We start from the raw sequence: 17,808 nt of genomic DNA, 5'->3' as shown, positions 1-17,808 counted from the left end.
TGAATACTATTATCGATTATCATTTTGTAACATTGAGGATAGTCACCTGAACGAGCCGCACGCCCATTCTGTACATCTCACTCGGTACAAATAAAAAAAGAACTTCACAAATCACGGGGATTATATCCAAACCCATTTATTTTCCTCATCTCATGGAGGAACCTTAGAAAAACAGTAGCGGTTTCCAGTAGGGAAGGAATGCTCGGAGCGCACGGCGAACGACGCAGAGGAGCGCACGCGTGTGGAAGTGCTCAAGCGCGGAATGAGCGTGGGCGTCGCCAACGGCAACAGGAGATTTAGGGTTGGCGCCGTGCCGTAGGGAACGGACCTCCTCAGTGGTGGAAGAGGCGCAGGCTGGTGTGCGCCAGGCTGATGCCCAGCTCGTTGCAGGCGTCGATGACCACCTGGTCGGCAGTGGACCCCGCGGGCGTGGCGATGTACTCCACCCCGCTCTGGAAACACGAAGGCAGGGAGTCGGTCACCAACCGAGTCAGCGAACCAAAGAATTTGAGATTTAAACGGCTCAAAACAGCTCCTCCACATGGGAACCTCTAATGGGTTGAAGCCAATTCAAAAGGAGTACAAGTGGAAAATTACCACAGTTTAAACCCACAGACAAATGTGCTTACTTTTATGCACTTCAAAAAAAGAAGTGTATGACTTAAATGCACTTTTAAAAAGCTTTTGAAAACTCATCTCTATTGGCATGCTTTTACTCCGGAATCTTTTTTTTATTTTTTATTATTTAGCTCTACGCTATGCTCCAGTTTTACTTTTCACTTAAGTTTCCCTCCTCCGTCTATTGTGGGCTTTCTAACGGTTTGTGCAGAGCTTTATAACGGTGTTTTGTTAAGTGCCAGATGTAAGCAGGACGCAAGGCGGATGTGAGCCGGACGTGAGCCGAACGTGAGCCGGATGTGTGCCGGACGTGAGGTGGATGTGAGCCGGACGTGAGCCGAACGTGAGCCGGATGTGTGCCGGATGTGATGTGGATGTGAGCCGGATGTGAGCTGGATGTGAGCCAGATGTGATCACCCGTTTGGCTCGGTCCACGTTGTCTCTGAAGGGGAAGAAGGCGTCGGAGCCGAGGGCCACGGCCTGCAGGGAGCTGATCCAGTTCCTGCGCTCCGTCTCCGAGAGCGGCTCCGGGACCTCCTCAAACAGGCCCTTCCACACGGCCAGGTCCGGGCCCTGGGGCGGTCATGTGACCAGGGACAGAGAGGCGTGAGAACATCAGTATCGGAGAGCGGCTAGAGGACGTCCTCAAACAGGCCCTTCCACACGGCCAGGTCCAGGCCCTGGGGAGGTCACATGACCGGGAACAGAGAAGCGTGAGAGCATCAGTATCAGAGACGGCTAGAGGACGTCCTCAAACAGGCCCTTCCACACGGCCAGGTCCGGGCCCTGGGGCGGTCATGTGACCAGGGACAGAGAGGCGTGAGAACATCAGTATCGGAGAGCGGCTAGAGGACGTCCTCAAACAGGCCCTTCCACACGGCCAGGTCCGGGCCCTGGGGAGGTCACATGACCGGGAACAGAGAAGCGTGAGAGCATCAGTATCAGAGACGGCTAGAGGACGTCCTCAAACAGGCCCTTCCACACGGCCAGGTCCGGGCCCTGGGGCGGTCATGTGACCAGGGACAGAGAGGCGTGAGAACATCAGTATCGGAGAGCGGCTAGAGGACGTCCTCAAACAGGCCCTTCCACACGGCCAGGTCCGGGCCCTGGGGAGGTCATGTGACCAGGGACAGAGAGGCGTGAGAACGGCAGACATCCTGCACCTTTACAAAACTGATGTGATTTTCAGCTGTGACGCAACCAATGTCACATCACAGCAGTGCGTTTATGTGTGTTTGTGTGTGTGTGAGTGTTTGTGTGTGTGTGTGTGTGAGCGTGTGTGAGTGAGTGAGTGAGTGAGTGAGTGAGTGAGTGAGTGAGCGAGTGCGAATGTGTGTGCGCTTGCGGTGTCGTTACCTCTCCGATCGTCCCGCTCACGTACTGGTCGATGCCGTTGGCCATCTCCGCCCGCTTCACGCCGCTCCTGAACTTCATGGACAGCACCCTGGGGTGGTGCCTGAGCCACCAGTTGTCCGCTTTGTCTCCAGCCAATCGGGTGCAGTGGATCCGCGACTGCTGTCCCGCCCCGATGCCAATGACCTGGACGGCAGGTTAAATCCATCAAGCCCAAACGACACCTTTCACCCAACGCTTTCCCCATCCGAAACACCTTCAGGGACCCACCCACCCCCCCCCCTACTGGTCCACAGTCAAACCCCCTTTCCCATGACCACGTTACCTGACCATCCTTGGCGTAGCACACGGAGTTGGACTGGGTGTACTTGAGGGCAATAGTCGCCACGGTGAGGTCACGCACCGCATTCTCAGACAGCTGTAAAACAAGCCCGGGGGTGAAAGGTCACTGCTACGGCAACCCGAGGACAACCGCGTGAGCGCACGGTGACAAATCAATCAATCAAACCCCTCCCCCCTCTCCCGGGTCAGTGCCTTCACCTTGCCCTTGGTGACCACGTTGCTGAAGAGGGCCTTGTCCACGATGGCCCCGTTCCTCCTCTGCTTGAGGTGCAGTCCGAACAGCACGCGCACCTCAGCGTCGTCAGGCTCGTACTCGGGGTCCATCTGAGGGACACGGGGAGAGAGGCCGTTACTGCTGCCCGGAGAGCGCACACACACACGCACACACACACACACACACACACGCACACGCATACATACATACACACGCGCACACACACACACACACACGCACACGCATACATACATACACACACACACTCGCTGACACACACACACACACACACACACTCGCTCACACACACACACACACACGCACATGCACACGCGCACACGCATACATACATACACACGCACACTCACTCTCTCACAAACACACATCCACACACACACACACGCACACACACTCTTTTAATAAGACCTGGAGCAGCTCAAACCGCCACTCAAGTGGAAGCACCGTTTCTCCCCGCGGACGTGTACCTTCTCCGCGTCCTCAACCGGCGAAATTCTAAATCGGCCGTGGTGCCGTCCACCTCACCTGAAGGACACAGTAGTTGCCGTTCTTCTTCTTGGAGAGAATTTTCAGCGCTGCTTCTTCGTAACCCGGGGCGACGATCCCATCGGAGACCTGAGAAGGAACGTCAGACCCTTCAGTAACACTGCAGCCCGTCTCCTGGGCCCTAATAACCACATTTATTACCGTCAGCAGCAGCAAAGAAAACCGCGCCAGAACAATTGGTTCAAGATGTTTTCAATGTCAAATACCAAACAAGGGAACATAATACTCTTTAAAAAAAAAAAAAAAAGACCGTTGCTTGAGTAAGACGCAGTACCTCTTAAAAATGAACCTCCCAGAATAACACAGACAGACCCCTTCCTTTCCTCTCAAGCTACTGTCCCATAAACCCGAGAGCAGACTTTACGAAGACAAAGCAGGCCTTGCTTGCATTACATTACATCATAGGAATATTAAACTCCTGACCCTTGAACAGTAACCGACTGGAACACTGCCTCAGTGGAAGGGCCAGCAGTGGGGCCTGATCCAGCAGATCTAGAGCCCTTTCCCAGGTTAGACAGCTGGTCCCACTGCCTCAGTGGAAGGTCCAGCAGTGGGGCCTGATCCAGCAGGTCTAAAGCCCTTTCCCAGGTTAAGAGGGCTGCTGCTTCTTCCGCTCACTTGCCTCTCTGGAGATGATCTTGGCGGTGGGAACGTCGCAGACGTCAGACAGGGCGATGAAGTCGCCAAATGAGGACATCCTGTCAGCGCCTGGGATGGAAGGGGGGGTGGGGGGGGTGGGGGAGGGTTCGTCAAAATCATGTCAAACTGAAAGAGCGGTGAGTCTCAACAACCACGTCTACGCTCAGGACCGCTTCGACCGGAACGAGAGCCGCCAAGCTCACAGCGGAAACAGTCAAAATGATTTTCCCTGCTGTGATGTCATCATTCAGAATAATTACTCTTCAGAGCCCTTCAGAATTACAAGTCCTGACTGAGGGAGGCATACAGGCTTCGGAGAATATTGATTATTGATCCAAATGAAAATCAGGGAGAGAAGTCTGGTGGGAAAAGGGGGCCATGACAGAAACTGAGACAGTAATGGGGAACACAAGGGCAGCGCAAGCCTGTTCCTGGAGATTTACTGTCCTGTAGGCTTTCATTTTGACCCTGATTTTTTAGCACACCTGAATCTACCAATTAGAAGGTATTCTACGAGTGAACAGTAGTGAAGTCATTCTACTAATTACTGTAGCTCAACTGGATCTTAAGCTGTTGAATGAGGTGTGCTTGGTTAAGGTGAGAGCGAAAACCTACAGGAGTGTAGATCTCCGGAAACAAAGCTGAGCAGCCCGGGGGTACACAGAAAGAAAAATAAAAACTAAAAAACATAAAAACAGCAGGGACTAAATAAAAGGAGAGACGTTGCCTCTTGCTCTGGCGTAAGCGGTGGCCAGTGGGGTGAGGTCCTGGAGAAGGTCGTTCACCATGCAGACTTTAGCCTCCTCCTCACTCAGCGGAACAGCAACAGCGGCACCTAGTGGACACAGATATACTTCACCGCTCGCAAAAGGAAACGGAGCCTTACTGTTTTACCCGCCTGAGCTCTTAGGCCACGTTAAATACAGTGAAGCTCAGAAGTTCATTTTCTGAAGTGACTGTACGCCACCCTGTGTCCAAATGTGATAATGCACTCCTTGCGGTAATATAAACCAACCTGCATTTTTAATTTCCAGAAAAAAGTAATTAACAATAGATATATAGATACAATAGAATTAATTAAAAAAAACATTCTAGGATTTTGCGCCAACTTCAGCTCTTATCTATTAATTATTTAAATCATATCTTGATCTGACACTTGTATAAATACCAGCTACAGTTGCAGACAGCAAGTGTAACATTTTTCTGTGCTCAACTACAGGACTGAACCAGCTTAGTTTATAGGGCTGTCAGAACACTAAAACAAAAGGTAACTGGTTGGAACAAAGTTGTGCACCCCTGTGGATTACTTCTGCTAGTGCTGGAAACTACATAACCCCAAAATGGGCCCTGGAAAATCTACACAGGGCATGTTTTATAATATTTACCAACAGTAAGCGCTTTTGAGAGGTTCCTAAAGATCCACAGATACAACAATTAAAAGTGGTTAAATCCTCCATTTAAACGTTAAGTCCTCCAATCAGATGTGGGTTGGAAGATTACAAACTAAAATGGCCGCCGGTCGCACGTCTCACCTGCCGGGCTCACGTGCTTGAAGGAGGTGGCGGCGGGCATGCCCAGGGCGCGCTTCAGCTCCCTCACCAGCTGCCAGCCGTTCAGGGCGTCGCACAGGTTTATGAACCCCGGCGACCCGTTCACCACTGCAGCGAGAAAAAAAGACACGGATGGATAAAGGAACGGATAAGACATCGGATTAGGACCGTGCTTAGTCTTAACTGAAGAATCTTATCAGAATCAATCTGATCTATCAATGAACACTGTCGATATGAAGAGTGGGGGGCGACATAGCTCAGGAGGTAAGAGCGGTTGTCTGGCAGTCGGAGGGTTGCCGGTTCGATCCCCGCCCTGGGCATGTTGAAGTGTCACCTAACCCCTAACAGCTCTGGCAAATGAGAGGCATCAATTGTAAAGCACTTTATAATTGCAGTCCATTTACCATTTACCAAGAGTGCACGTGTGTGTATGCGTGTGTACATGTATATGTGTGTGCACGTGTGTGTGTCTGTCTGTGCTTGTGTGAGCAGTGAGGGCCCTCTCTCATATTATTTTTACCCCCCCGCACACATAAATTCCAGATTCTTCTTTGCTGCAGAGCTACGCAGCCGTACCTTTGATGGGAAGGGCGGGGCGCAGGGTGTAGATTTGGGCGGGGGCCTGGTGGGGGTTCATGCCGTACCGCAGGGGCAGCTGGGACACCCCCCCGCTGTACTCCCTGCGGAAGTAGTCTGAGATGGCCTCGTCATACTGGGCGGTGTGAGTGAAGGCCTGGGGGGGAGGGGGGGGGGTAAAAGGGACCTTAATGTAATCCGAGAGACTACATCAGGCCTGCCCTACTCTGTTCCTGTAGACATACAGTTCTGAAGGTTTTCACTCTAACCCTAACAAAGCACACCTCATTCAACAGCTAGAGATCGTGTTGAACTGCCAATTAATACAATCAGGTGCGCTAAATTAGGGTTGAAATGAAAACCTACAGGATGGTAGATCTCCAGGAACAGAGTTGGGACTACATGAACAAACAGTAGATCCCTTCACATTTCAATGACCGATTCTTATTCACAGCATTCAGTGCAAAAAAACAACATGTCCTCCATTTGCATGACTGAAGCCTTCCCTTAAAGCTCATCTTATCAAAAAGGACCCCCTCTGGACCTCCCCAAAACATCACACAACACAGGGAGGAATGCAAAGCCCATCTAAAAATAAAAAATAAAAAAGGTGACCTGGCTTCTTTTTTTTTCTTTTCTTTTTTTTAAACTAAGGGATGCTCTGTCTCCACATCGGGCCACAAGCTGAAGCTGAAGTAACTTTATATATTCACAGTAGCACATTTTCCAAAGTTTATTGATTTTTTTTTTTTTAATTCACCTAGGTTTTCCAAGTCTTGTTTATAAAGTGTACACTGATTCATGACATATCTGTACTTCACTGTTCTCCATTTGGCTACACCTTTTGTTTATGTGCTTCCTACATTTTCACCCTCTAAGGCAGTGCAAATCTTCATTGTAATGTGTTATACTTTAAAGTACTATACAAATAAAACTCTTACTTACTACAACCATTACTACTACTACTGCTGTTGTTGTTACCACATAATGAAAGTGGTGTTTAAAAACAGAGGGCAGGGTCTGACACACAGAGAACAGTTTGAACTCTATACGCAGATGATGTCACAGTGAACCTGCTGCACTCCACCTCTACTGAAACTCCAAAGCACACAGACGGACACTAGCTAAGCTCCTATCAATATAATGGATCCTGTGTGTAATCGCAGACGTGTTTATTCAAACGTGCAAATGTGCTCTGGGTCTTCAACAAACATACTGTACGACAAGGTTTGGCAAACACTGGTGAAATTGGTTTTAAGTGACACTGGGAATTTTACATGCTTGAAAGGGTCGTCTTCTTGACATGTCCAGACACACATTTTCTTTGAAATTCATTTTTAAAAAGCATAATGACTTTCCCAGAAAGCTCCATCCTTATGGAAAACGTCAAGACTAATTGAAAGGTGAACTGCTGGTGTATTTTCAGAAAGGTGCCCAGGGTCATCTTGCAGTGGCCTTCATTACCAGTCACTTTTATCAGAAGCGCTTTTTTTTTTTGCCAAGTATATGACCTGGTGGAGCGGTGCCGACAGCAGACAGGCTAAATTAACAGACAAGATGTCCGTTACGGTGGTCTCCCAGTAACGATTTCTCAGCTTACCGCCGGGGGGGGGGGGGGGGGGGGGGGGGGGGGGTCAAACGGGGCCATTATTTCTAAACCTGCTCTATCCACACAGCACTGATGAAACTTTACACACCTTTTAACAAGGAAACAAGAAGACTTAATCCGAGAAACGCCACCCAAATAACACACAGCAAAGGACAAAAGTGGGATGTGTAAAGAAAAAAGGTCATCTAAATTAGTACGCAAGAGTGAATAGCTTCAACGTTTTCATGAAACATCAAGTACCGGGGGGGGGGGAAACTGGTGACATTTTTGGCCAAGGTTAAATGGGAACACTCCAGTTGTCGTGGTTACATTCAGGGCCAGGAAGACAGGACCTAGTAACACTGTTACAGCTACAATCAGGGTCACAGTTAAATGGAATGCTGCTGTTGTCATGGTTGCCCTTCAGTGCCAGGTTATTGGGACGCACACAGCAGTTGCTAGGGTTACCTTCAGCGCCAGGGTTTTGCGGGTATCCAGTGTGGTGTCCTTGCTGTCGCATGCCTCCATCTCCGTAGCAACGAGGTCATAGTCTCCAGGGTCGCACACGATGGTCACTCGAGCGTGGTTCTTGGCAGCCGCGCGAAGGAGCGTCACGCCACCTTGAAAAAAAAAATGAAAAAAAGGCCAGGTGCTTCACACAATTCTTTTGTAGACACAGGCTAAAAATCAACACAAAATAAGCCAACACAGGCCAGCGGTTGGCTGCTGATGTAGTCCAGATCACTGTTGAAAGACCCCCCAATTAAGTGCTGCTCACTGGGAAACGTTTGTATATATAGAGTCTCCAGCACACATGCTAAATTAGCCATAGGTGTTGTTACACAAAGACAGTGGAGACATTCGGAGCACTGCAAAGGTTCAGCTTAAGCCTCTGGCCTTCCATCCTGGGCAACAGGGCCGAGATCAGGGGTCAAACTGAAGTGTCTGCATGTTTTTGTTTTCCTTTCAAATCAGCCGCCAATTAAGACCTTGAGAACAAGGTGTGTGGATTCCTGAGCCAATCAATGACTTGAGTAAAACACCTGTGCCATGAACACCCCGAAAACCAGCAGACACTGCGGCCCTCCAGGCCTGGAGTTTGACACCTGAGGCCTAGATGTACGTGTCCATGACGACAAGGAGGCCAAAGACACTGACAACTCACCAATGTCAATCTGTTCCACGGCATCTGCCACAGTCACATTCGGGGAAGAGATGGTCTTCACAAAGGGGTACAGGTTACACACAACCACCCTGGCCAAACACAACACCAAGAGTCACAAGCGTTTCACAATGCTCAGGACAGCGGTTTGCAACCCTGTTCCTGGAGATCTACCATCCTGGAGGTTTTCATTTCAACCCTAATTTGGCACACCTGATTCTACTAATTAGCAGCTCAAGGGGATCTCTAGCTGTTGAATGAGGCGTGCTTTGTTAGGGTTGGAGTGGGAAACCTACAGGATGGTAGATCTCCAAGAACACGGTTGAACCACTGCCGTAGGACAAAGAAAAACAAAATAAGAGTATTCTTAAAGAAGTATCCTGATCAGCTAAAAACCAGCTCTTTAAGATGTCTATCCCCATGTGCTGAACTGTAACAGAAAGGACATTAATTCCTTCGGTCTTCAGTGCCCTCGTTTCACCAAATATACTGAGCACAGGCTCGCTGTGTTAAAATCAGTCAGGTGACGTTAGGGCAAAGGAGAATGGTGCTAGTCATCCACTGCTCATTTCAGAGTCCACGTGCATTTCGTTTAAAATTATCGCAGACAATCACAAACATTTTACACGAGCTGCAGACTTGGATACAGCGGAAGTCTCTTAACTATCTGGATTACATTAGACATGCTTAATGCCCCACACAATCCAGGCCCTTGACTATATTGCTACAAATTTGATGCACACCTTAGCAAGGTCATGTGGGGTTTTATTTGGACCACTCGGTCACAAATGAAACTTTTGAAAACATTGACAACCTGGTGAAAATAAAATACCTAATGTCTACTTAACCCTTTGAAGATTAGGTTTTTTTTGAATGTTTTTTTTTCTCTCCAACATTCTAAGTCAGTGTTCTAGAACTCCATCGCTTTCAATTACCAGCTGTGATTGTTACAGCAGCATTAGAATGTTCAGTTAAGAACATTCTTACCATGTATTTGTGATCTTAAACCTAAAAGGGATTTTTTTTTAAAAAGGGGGGGGGGGGGGGAGGAAGAGTGTCGACTTATGTTGCTCACCTGACCAGACTGAAGCCGAGGTTCTCCATGTCAGCTTTATCGGAGGGGGTGTGCCGGGCCAAAATCCCCCCGTGGACCGCAGGGTGCAAAGTCTTAACTCTACCCCCCAACATCTCGGGAAAACCGGTCAATTCCGACACATCCCTAAGGATAAGAGGGGCAGGTAAAGCCATTACACGCGTGAGAGCACACATTCACCAGTAAGTCTTCAACCTGACAGATATTCCTTTGTGCAAAATTTGATGTCCTGACAGCTGTGCGAGCGCACGTGTACATTTACAGGAACGCAGAGATAACTTTCCTTTCAAATGTTCTGGTTCATGGGTACAGTGGAAGAGAACTGTAGCTTAGTCTATCATTTTATTACAGTTCCATCCATTAGTGAAAATATTCATTTGGCAAAAGGGAAAATCATGGAAGAGGTAAAAGAGGAGAGAAAGATGTGTACCTAACGGAGAGTCCTGCATCACGAAGAGCTTTGGCGGTGCCCCCCGACGCAACGAGGGACAGTCCCACGGACACCAAACGCTTAGCAAAATCCAGCAGTCCGGTTTTATCGGACACACTCAGTAGTGCTGTACAGGGGGGGGGGGGGGGGGGAGGGTAGCAACATCAATCGTCATTCATAACGTGTTCACCTGAAATATTTTATGAACCAAAAGCTTCTTCACACAGACGTAATCAGGACCAGTATGCTCTATTAGAAGTTGGCGTCATGCCATACATACGCAATATTGGGAAATTGGGAGTATTGCGAAAGTACGTTGCACGATTTGATCGCCACCACGTGTATTTTAAAATCAAATAGACCGCGTATAACTTTTGATCAATCAATATCGGCCATACCCGAGATTAAGCCCGTTCAACAGCACGCTTGAAACACACCTAGTTTCAACTACAACCATGACTAGCTACATCTAAGACAATGCGATCCCGAAAATTAATAATCTGCACAATTTGTCCTCGAATAGCAACAATGTTATTCCTAAAGATAAACTTCACGAGAGCATCGCTACTTATTCTGCGCACATCACCACCACAGCAGTTCCGGGGTCTGAGACGACATTTGTGCAATACTTCGTCTTAAGCTCAAACGAATTACAACTGGTGCAATAAGTTAACTCATCTCACTGTAGCTACACACACCTGTAATGATGTTCACGCACACTGCAGCGTTAAAAAAACTTAAGTTATCGTTATCGCATCACCTTTTCCCCGTAATCACGGTCTTTATTAGTTTAATTAGCTGCCTTAAATACGATGACTTATTGACAATATAGCTCGTGTTATACCTAACGTTAGCACATCTACGGTACTTAGACCTGCTAACCAGCTAGCCTTTAAATCCACATTTAGCCAAGTTCAATCCAGACCCCAGTGTCACTAGCACGGTCATTGATCGTAAATAACGATGGAACACTACCAGCAAATACAGCTTACTAGAAGGTTAGCCATCTCTTCACAAAAACAACATCATAAAACCTATTCTTATAACTGGTACATGTATAAAAAATTATACAGCAGATAAATTCGTGAAGTAATACAAATAGCAAACTAGATACCAATTTCAGCACAGGCCATCCTGCAAGCGTCCAGGTCTCTTGATGTTGTCCAAAAAAAAAAGAAGTACGGCGGAGTGAAAACACGTGGGTGCGATTTTTTTATATTACAAAGTGCATGCCGGGAAGTTCAGGATTTGTGTACCGCCCTGTCTTCCACAAGTGGCGTTTTCCACTGTTCCACAAGCTTTTGGATGCTGGGAGGTGAAGTCCAGATCGACCGCCACCTGTGAGCACCATTTGACGTTATACACTGTTATATCGTGTGTTTATTATGTGAGTAATTCAAAGTTTTAGCTAGCTTACTTTTTAGGCTCTTCATCATCATCTGTAGGCTATATCTTGCTCGTCGGTGGTGGTCAGCCCGCAAAATACAGAGTTGAAGACAAGGTACCACTTACAACAAACTCAGGACCAAAATGAAGAAAATGGTGGATTCTTGTTATTACATTCTGTATCTTTCTCTCCCAACCCAGTCCGCAAGAAAATAGACCCCTTACTTCCGGCTTATGCTAGGCTATCACTGGAAACTTGCGTCTAAATTAAATACGAAGCGATGTGAAGTCATTAGTCAAACCATAGCTACCAACTAGGTCAGAAACATGGATCACTGCCTATGCGAAGGGTAAACTCTGAAATGCATTTTTTTTAAATCTCAGCGCATTCATCAAAGACTTGACTCCCTGTTGATTAAGCAAACGCTTTTTTTGCACACGGATGTCGTGCATCTTATTTCGGAACGTTAATATAAAACGTGTATACATCAAATGCGAAGTAGAGGGTAGCCTGTACATCCTTTGCTATACCCTGTCTTTTCTGACTCTGATGTACCTAGTGCACTATTTTGAAGTACCACGGACTGAATAGAATAACACCAATGACTACTCGAGTCTCCTCCGCACTCTTTAATTTCAAGTTTCATCTATATTTCTGCCCTTACAGAATTTAAGAGGTTACGTATAATCATCAGCATTAATAAATAGGTTTCCACCTCAGTTTCGTATTTAACAAAACTGCCCGAGGTGGAGTTTGATGCTGAAGTGCTCCGTGATTCAACATGATAGTGTACTGAGTACAGGCCGCCACCAGAGGGAGCACTGACATCACTTCATATTCTCACTCACAGTTTGCCATACCGTGGGTCAGAATTTCCAGGGGTCACATGCGTAATTCGGTTTATGTGACACAAATAAACGCAACCCAATACTGTCAATGTAATGTATGAATATGCAATGGGATGTTTTTTTCATTTTTGACGTGGTGTTGTGAGTGTATTGAGCATCAGGGCACATTACATTACATTACTATATTATCATGGCCTGTTGTAAACTGTGCACACTGACTGTGTACCCACTGAGATCATGTTCACTGTAGTCCACGGTGATCTTCCAGAAAATAAGAACATTCAGTGGATTGATTCTCTAGAATCTCTCCCTGTACTGCTGGTCTGTGAAAGATGGTGGCATTTGAGGGTAGGGTGAGTTCCCTGTTTAAGCAAACAAATTTGGCTTCACCCTGCCATGTCCAACACAGACCCTGAAGCATTTTGGTATAATGCCTTAAAGTATGAACAGGTGACAGATCTCTCAACCAGTAAAGCCAATTGCTCAAAAACATCACATAATCTCTTCGTATTCCTACACAGTAATAGGTAAGCCTGACATTTTTTGTAAATTGAAATGAATGGTGTACATGTATTGAAGCCTTGTGGTGAATGTTATTGTTCTCTACTTATGATCTGAAAAAAATCAATCCTATGCACATTTTTAACAATGTAATCTTTACTGAGGAGGTGAAAGCAGCCTGATAAAACCTCTAGGCCTGAAGATATTGTGTAAAAAAGAATTTCATTGCAAAAGAAAAAACAGTAGACAAGAACCTTTTTGTTTTCTCTATTTTTATAAATACATTTTATACAGAAAATGAGCAGATGTGACAGGGACACAAATGAGAACTGCATCAAAACATGCAGCACGCCTTCCCAGGTGATACAGAGAGTGTTCAGTATTCAGAGAATATCTGAAAAAGCATCACACCTTTAAAAAAAGCTGATGCGTTGGACTTTTTTTTTTTGTTTGAGCCGTGAGTTTTAAGCAAGTGATGAATTTATTTGTCAGTTCTCAGATATTGGTTTGCCTTCATTTTGATAAAACGAAAGAAATGTACCTTAACATGTGTAAAACTTTCTTTAAAATGTGTAGTTCAAAGTAAAGAACAAAGCAAATTAGTTACATTTCGGTGTAGTCTCAGTGCTCTGTGTCTTCTGTGTGACTTTACCACATCCCAGCCAATGAGAAAATGTTCCAAACTGAAGCGAAAATGCAGTCGCTCTCCAGCGAATGGCCCCCTGCACGTTAAAACACAGGGGTGTTCCTCTAATAAGAGGAGAAACGGGCCTCCTCACAGCTCCACTGCGATCCTCCCGTCCCCCCTCGCCTCCTCCAGCTCCCGCCCAGCGCAAGGGCGGCGGGGGCAGTACCGGCGGGGCTCCCCCGGGGACCCCAGGAAGTCCGGTGGGGAGCGGGACGATGACCTCACGCGACCCTTCGTGGCGCATTCGCGACGCGTGTCTTTCCCCCCTTCCTCTTCCTCCTCTTCATCCACCTCCACCTCCACCTCCCCCTCCCCCTCCTCCTCCTCCTCTGTCTCTTCCCCTGCGGTCTTGCCGGGCCGGTCCGTTCGCCCATACCCGCTCTGGGGGTCCGCCTCGCCCCGGCCCGTGGCCTTGCGGCCGCGCTTCCACTTCATGCGCCGGTTCTGGAACCAGATCTTCACCTGCGCACGGAACACCAAACCCGTATTACGACTACTGTGGATCCAGAGGGAGCTCTAAAAAGCCCACCCAAAAGCCCACTCACCAGTCTGTGATTACAATCCCCCCCCCCCCCCCCCCCCCCCCCCCCCCCCCCCCCCCCCCCCCCCCCGTTTGTGATGTCACAGACCCCCCCAAAATGTTCCGAAAGGATCAGTATGCTGGCCCTGCCCGTAACAGCACCCTCCTCTACCTAACTGTCAGGCAGGATAGCACAGGCACATCCACACAGGAGCAAAAGACAAACATTTCAATGAGATTCTATTCTAACGTCCAGGTCCCAAATAAGCAGTTAATAATTTTCATTTTCTCATCTTCTACACCAATTTTCCACACTGAGCCGCCCCTAACCTTTTGGATGTCCTAATATCTACATAGATTCTCGCTTGGGCCCTATCCAGTGACGGGACCCCTGAAAGCTTACCCACCCCCCACCCCCTTATGTGTGGGCCCAGGGTCACCTGGGTCTCGGTGAGCATCAGGGAGCTGGCCACCTCGAAGCGTTTGGGGCGGGACAGGTACTTGTTGAGCTTGAACTGGTTCTCCAGCTCCAGGAGCTGCTGACTGGTGAAGGCTGTACGAGGTCTGCGATTCCTCCCCATCAGCTCCGACTGGGGCCCGGCTGGGGGGGGGGGGAGGGGGGGGGAAGAAACAACAGTGTTACAGGTTAAAATTTGGCAGACTTCCAGGAACAGGTTCAGGCAGCCTTGTCATAAAATTATTCTTCTATTATTATTATTATTATAGTTGTGTTATCATGTGGCCTATCATGTAGTGTGGCATTCCCTGGCCCTTACTGCGTACATGACAACCTGCTGTCTTCAAAGTGAACCCCCATCTGAAATTATATAAATTGTGCTGTGTGTAACGCAGACCACTGACTGCCCCTTTTCGTTTTTTTACCTTATCCAATTGTTGGCATAAATATATTGTTTACCTCTGGTTATAAGTTAACCCACACAGACTGTATCCTGGCTTTGCGTGACCTTTGGATCGACAAGCAGGAACATCACGCACATTTGTAAAACTGGATGCTTCAGTTTTTTTTTCTAATTTTTATTTTAAACAGTGGATATTACTGCAAATGTGTTATTCTTGTTCATGAGCCGCTCGTAAAAGCGCAGATGTGGCGAATATGCATAATATGATTTTTAAAAAGGAAGAAGAAAACAGCATTTCTAGTTCAGTCTTTTAGTTTTTCGATTTAATCGGTTTTCTATTTTGAATAAAGAATTAAAGACAAACAGGCAACACAGGGTTGTATGCTGTTCAATAGCTAACTGGGGTAAAATTTGGTAGACAAAAATCACAGATTTATTAAACTTACTCATGTATTCGAGCAGGCGTGGCACCATACCAGTGCCGATCCAGTGGTCCAGCGGGAAGGAGCCAGACATTCCCGCCACCCTAAAGTGTTCTGGTGTAGCTTGCATTAGTTGCGCGAATCCTGGGTAGAAGTCTGGAAACCTGTCTCCGATGGCGGACATGGGGTACATGGGTGGCGAGTACATCGCACCTTGAGGCGCCAGGCCTTCGCGTGGAAGGTTCTGCGAACCCGATTTGAAGTCAAGTTCGGTCAATAGCTGACCGGCTCCACAAATCCCCCGGGGCAATGGAATCCCCGCGCGCACGCAGGGCACGGGGCTGCCGGCCGGGCTGTCCGAATTCTGTCTTGAGGGGAGGTCCCATTTCCAATGCGATTCGTCCGCCAGGAGAGCATCAATTCGAAAGTTTTTAGATTTATCCATAGCAGCGCTTTCCAGGATCGTAACAAGCCTGTTCTAAATCTTTTCTTTTTTTGCAGAATATTCACTTAAGCAAAATATCTCACATCTCACACACGCTACCCTGTGCTTGATAAAATGAGCGCTATGTGAAATCTGTCTTGCACCTCGAGTTTATCGTGCACGTGGTGATATGGTTGTAAATAGTCCAGAACTCTTCTGAAAAAAAAGGATATCAAAACACATTTATAAATTTTTACATCCTCCAGTTGAGAAACGTCTTGGCAAATGTTCAACGTCAGAAGGTGTTTCTCTTATCTATGAGCAATGACACACTCGCAAATTTTTCAACCCACAGGACAGAACATTCTGTTCACTTTGCGCTAATGTGAGCATTCATTTATTATACTCGGAGCCTATTAACTTCAGTCCTTCTCTTGTATACTTGTTTCTTCCTCTAATTTGTGTTGTTCAGTCTCCACCTCCTTCAGACCGTATTACAACTTTGTGCTACTTCGGTTCTTTATCAGTCACCCAGTGTTCCCCACCCCTCGCGCTGTCCGTGCTCTGATTGGCTCGTCTATCGACCTTATCAAACTTCCAGAGAATTTTTTAAATCAAATAATTACCCATTTGCTGCGACCTCATAGAAGTATTGTGACATGATTAGCATATATTCAGCACCGTATAATAATAATAATAGTATTCAGAGTATTTTTGTTTGTTTGGTTTAGTACCTGGTGGTGGATTCTGTCCTCCACTTTATGTAAACGTTCAAAATTAGTGTGAACAGCCTCTGTTTTCCAATGAATATTCATGCAAAATGCATTTGGACTATATTAATACAGCATTTGCAACCTCATGAGTCACATGTAATAGACAATCTAGTCAATATTTATACATTCATCATTCATTCATTTGTGAATACAGATTATATTTTATCACTTTGCTTATCTGATTGCTGAAATCTTCACTAGGATGACATTGTACCAGCATTATATTCAGTACTTTGCACTCTGGCAAAACAGTACAGTTCCACCTGGCAGAGCCACCTATAGGGTTTTTGTGACCCTAAAGAAGAATGTTGTTGTTGTGGCCCCAAAGTGTTCCCAAAAAATAGCAAATAAACTCCAATTCTGTGGCCCTAAGCACTAAACAGCTGCATAGTCTGTCTTTCGGATGAGACGTTAAACCGAGGTCCTGACTCTCTGTGGTCATTAAAGATCCCATGACACTTAACTGGCTGAATAAATGTTCTCTCCCTCTCCACCTTCGCTAATGTGTGGTGAGCGTTCTGGCGCAAATTGGCTGCCGTGCATCACCCAGGTGGGTGCTACACATTGGTGCTGGGTGAGGTGAGTTCCCCTTCACTGTAAAGCACTTTGAGCATTTGGAAAAGTGCTATATAAATGTAATTAATAATAGTGTTTTTGCTAACAGTTAGCACTGCCACCCGGGTTTTGAACCTTCAACCTGGTTTCATGCCTGGTTGTCTTAGACTGCACCACCCCTCCAGTGATGAGCATTCTCCAGGACACATCGCTACACAGAGTGAGATTACATTACATTACATTACATTCATTTGGCAGACGCTTTTATCCAAAGAGACGTACAAAAAAGTGCATTTCATGATCGTAGACAACTGCTGAACACGGGTTCAGTAAGGTACAATTACTTATTTTGTACAGCTATTTCTAGCTGAGAACAATGAACACTATTCTGGTCTAACATCTGCAAAGCCAACTAGGCAGAAGAATAAGCTACAGTATTAGGACAAATACAAATTACCAAGAAGTGCAGGGATGGGGCAACATGTAACAAGTGACAGGAAAAAAGGTTTTTTTTTATTTTTTATTTTTTTTTAATTATACAGCGTGGTGGTGGTTAGTCTAGGTATAATCTGAAGAGATGAGTCTTCAGGCCATGGTGGAAGATGGATAGTGAGGGGGAGGTTCGGAGAGGGACGGGGAGTTCGTTCCACCACTGGGGAGATCGGACTTACACAACGTTTACGTAGCATATACATTGCAAC

General features: G+C 46.8%; 2 protein-coding genes across 3 annotated transcripts; both read right to left on the bottom strand.

Annotated features, from left to right (window-relative positions):
- Positions 1-120: 120 nt before the first annotated feature.
- Positions 121-11,370, bottom strand: atic (5-aminoimidazole-4-carboxamide ribonucleotide formyltransferase/IMP cyclohydrolase). Of its 2 annotated transcripts, XM_035408963.1 has the most exons (15): positions 11,244-11,370; positions 10,130-10,256; positions 9,682-9,825; positions 8,610-8,698; positions 7,913-8,064; positions 5,857-6,013; positions 5,263-5,388; positions 4,458-4,565; positions 3,714-3,799; positions 3,071-3,160; positions 2,512-2,637; positions 2,297-2,389; positions 1,975-2,157; positions 1,036-1,191; positions 121-452 (listed from the first exon to the last, which is right to left on the bottom strand). In XM_035408963.1, the coding sequence occupies exons 1-15, from the start codon at positions 11,260-11,262 to the stop codon at positions 333-335; spliced, it is 1,776 nt and encodes a 591-aa protein (XP_035264854.1). In that variant the 5' UTR covers positions 11,263-11,370; the 3' UTR covers positions 121-332. The 2 variants fall into 2 exon arrangements, with proteins under 2 accessions (XP_035264854.1, XP_035264855.1); XM_035408964.1 differs by lacking the exons at positions 121-452; positions 1,036-1,191 and adding an exon at positions 1,624-1,724.
- A 1,747-nt stretch (positions 11,371-13,117) lies between these two features.
- LOC118222973 (motor neuron and pancreas homeobox protein 1-like) lies at positions 13,118-16,274 on the bottom strand. Its single transcript, XM_035408972.1, has 3 exons — positions 15,380-16,274; positions 14,514-14,674; positions 13,118-14,015 (listed from the first exon to the last, which is right to left on the bottom strand). The coding sequence occupies exons 1-3, from the start codon at positions 15,798-15,800 to the stop codon at positions 13,641-13,643; spliced, it is 957 nt and encodes a 318-aa protein (XP_035264863.1). The 5' UTR covers positions 15,801-16,274; the 3' UTR covers positions 13,118-13,640.
- Positions 16,275-17,808: the final 1,534 nt, after the last annotated feature.

The sequence above is a fragment of the Anguilla anguilla genome, chromosome 3, assembly GCF_013347855.1.
Source record: "Anguilla anguilla isolate fAngAng1 chromosome 3, fAngAng1.pri, whole genome shotgun sequence".
Taxonomy (NCBI): Eukaryota; Metazoa; Chordata; class Actinopteri; order Anguilliformes; family Anguillidae; genus Anguilla; species Anguilla anguilla.
The sequence above is the reverse complement of the archived record's forward strand: the minus strand, read 5'-3'. Positions and strand labels throughout refer to the sequence as shown.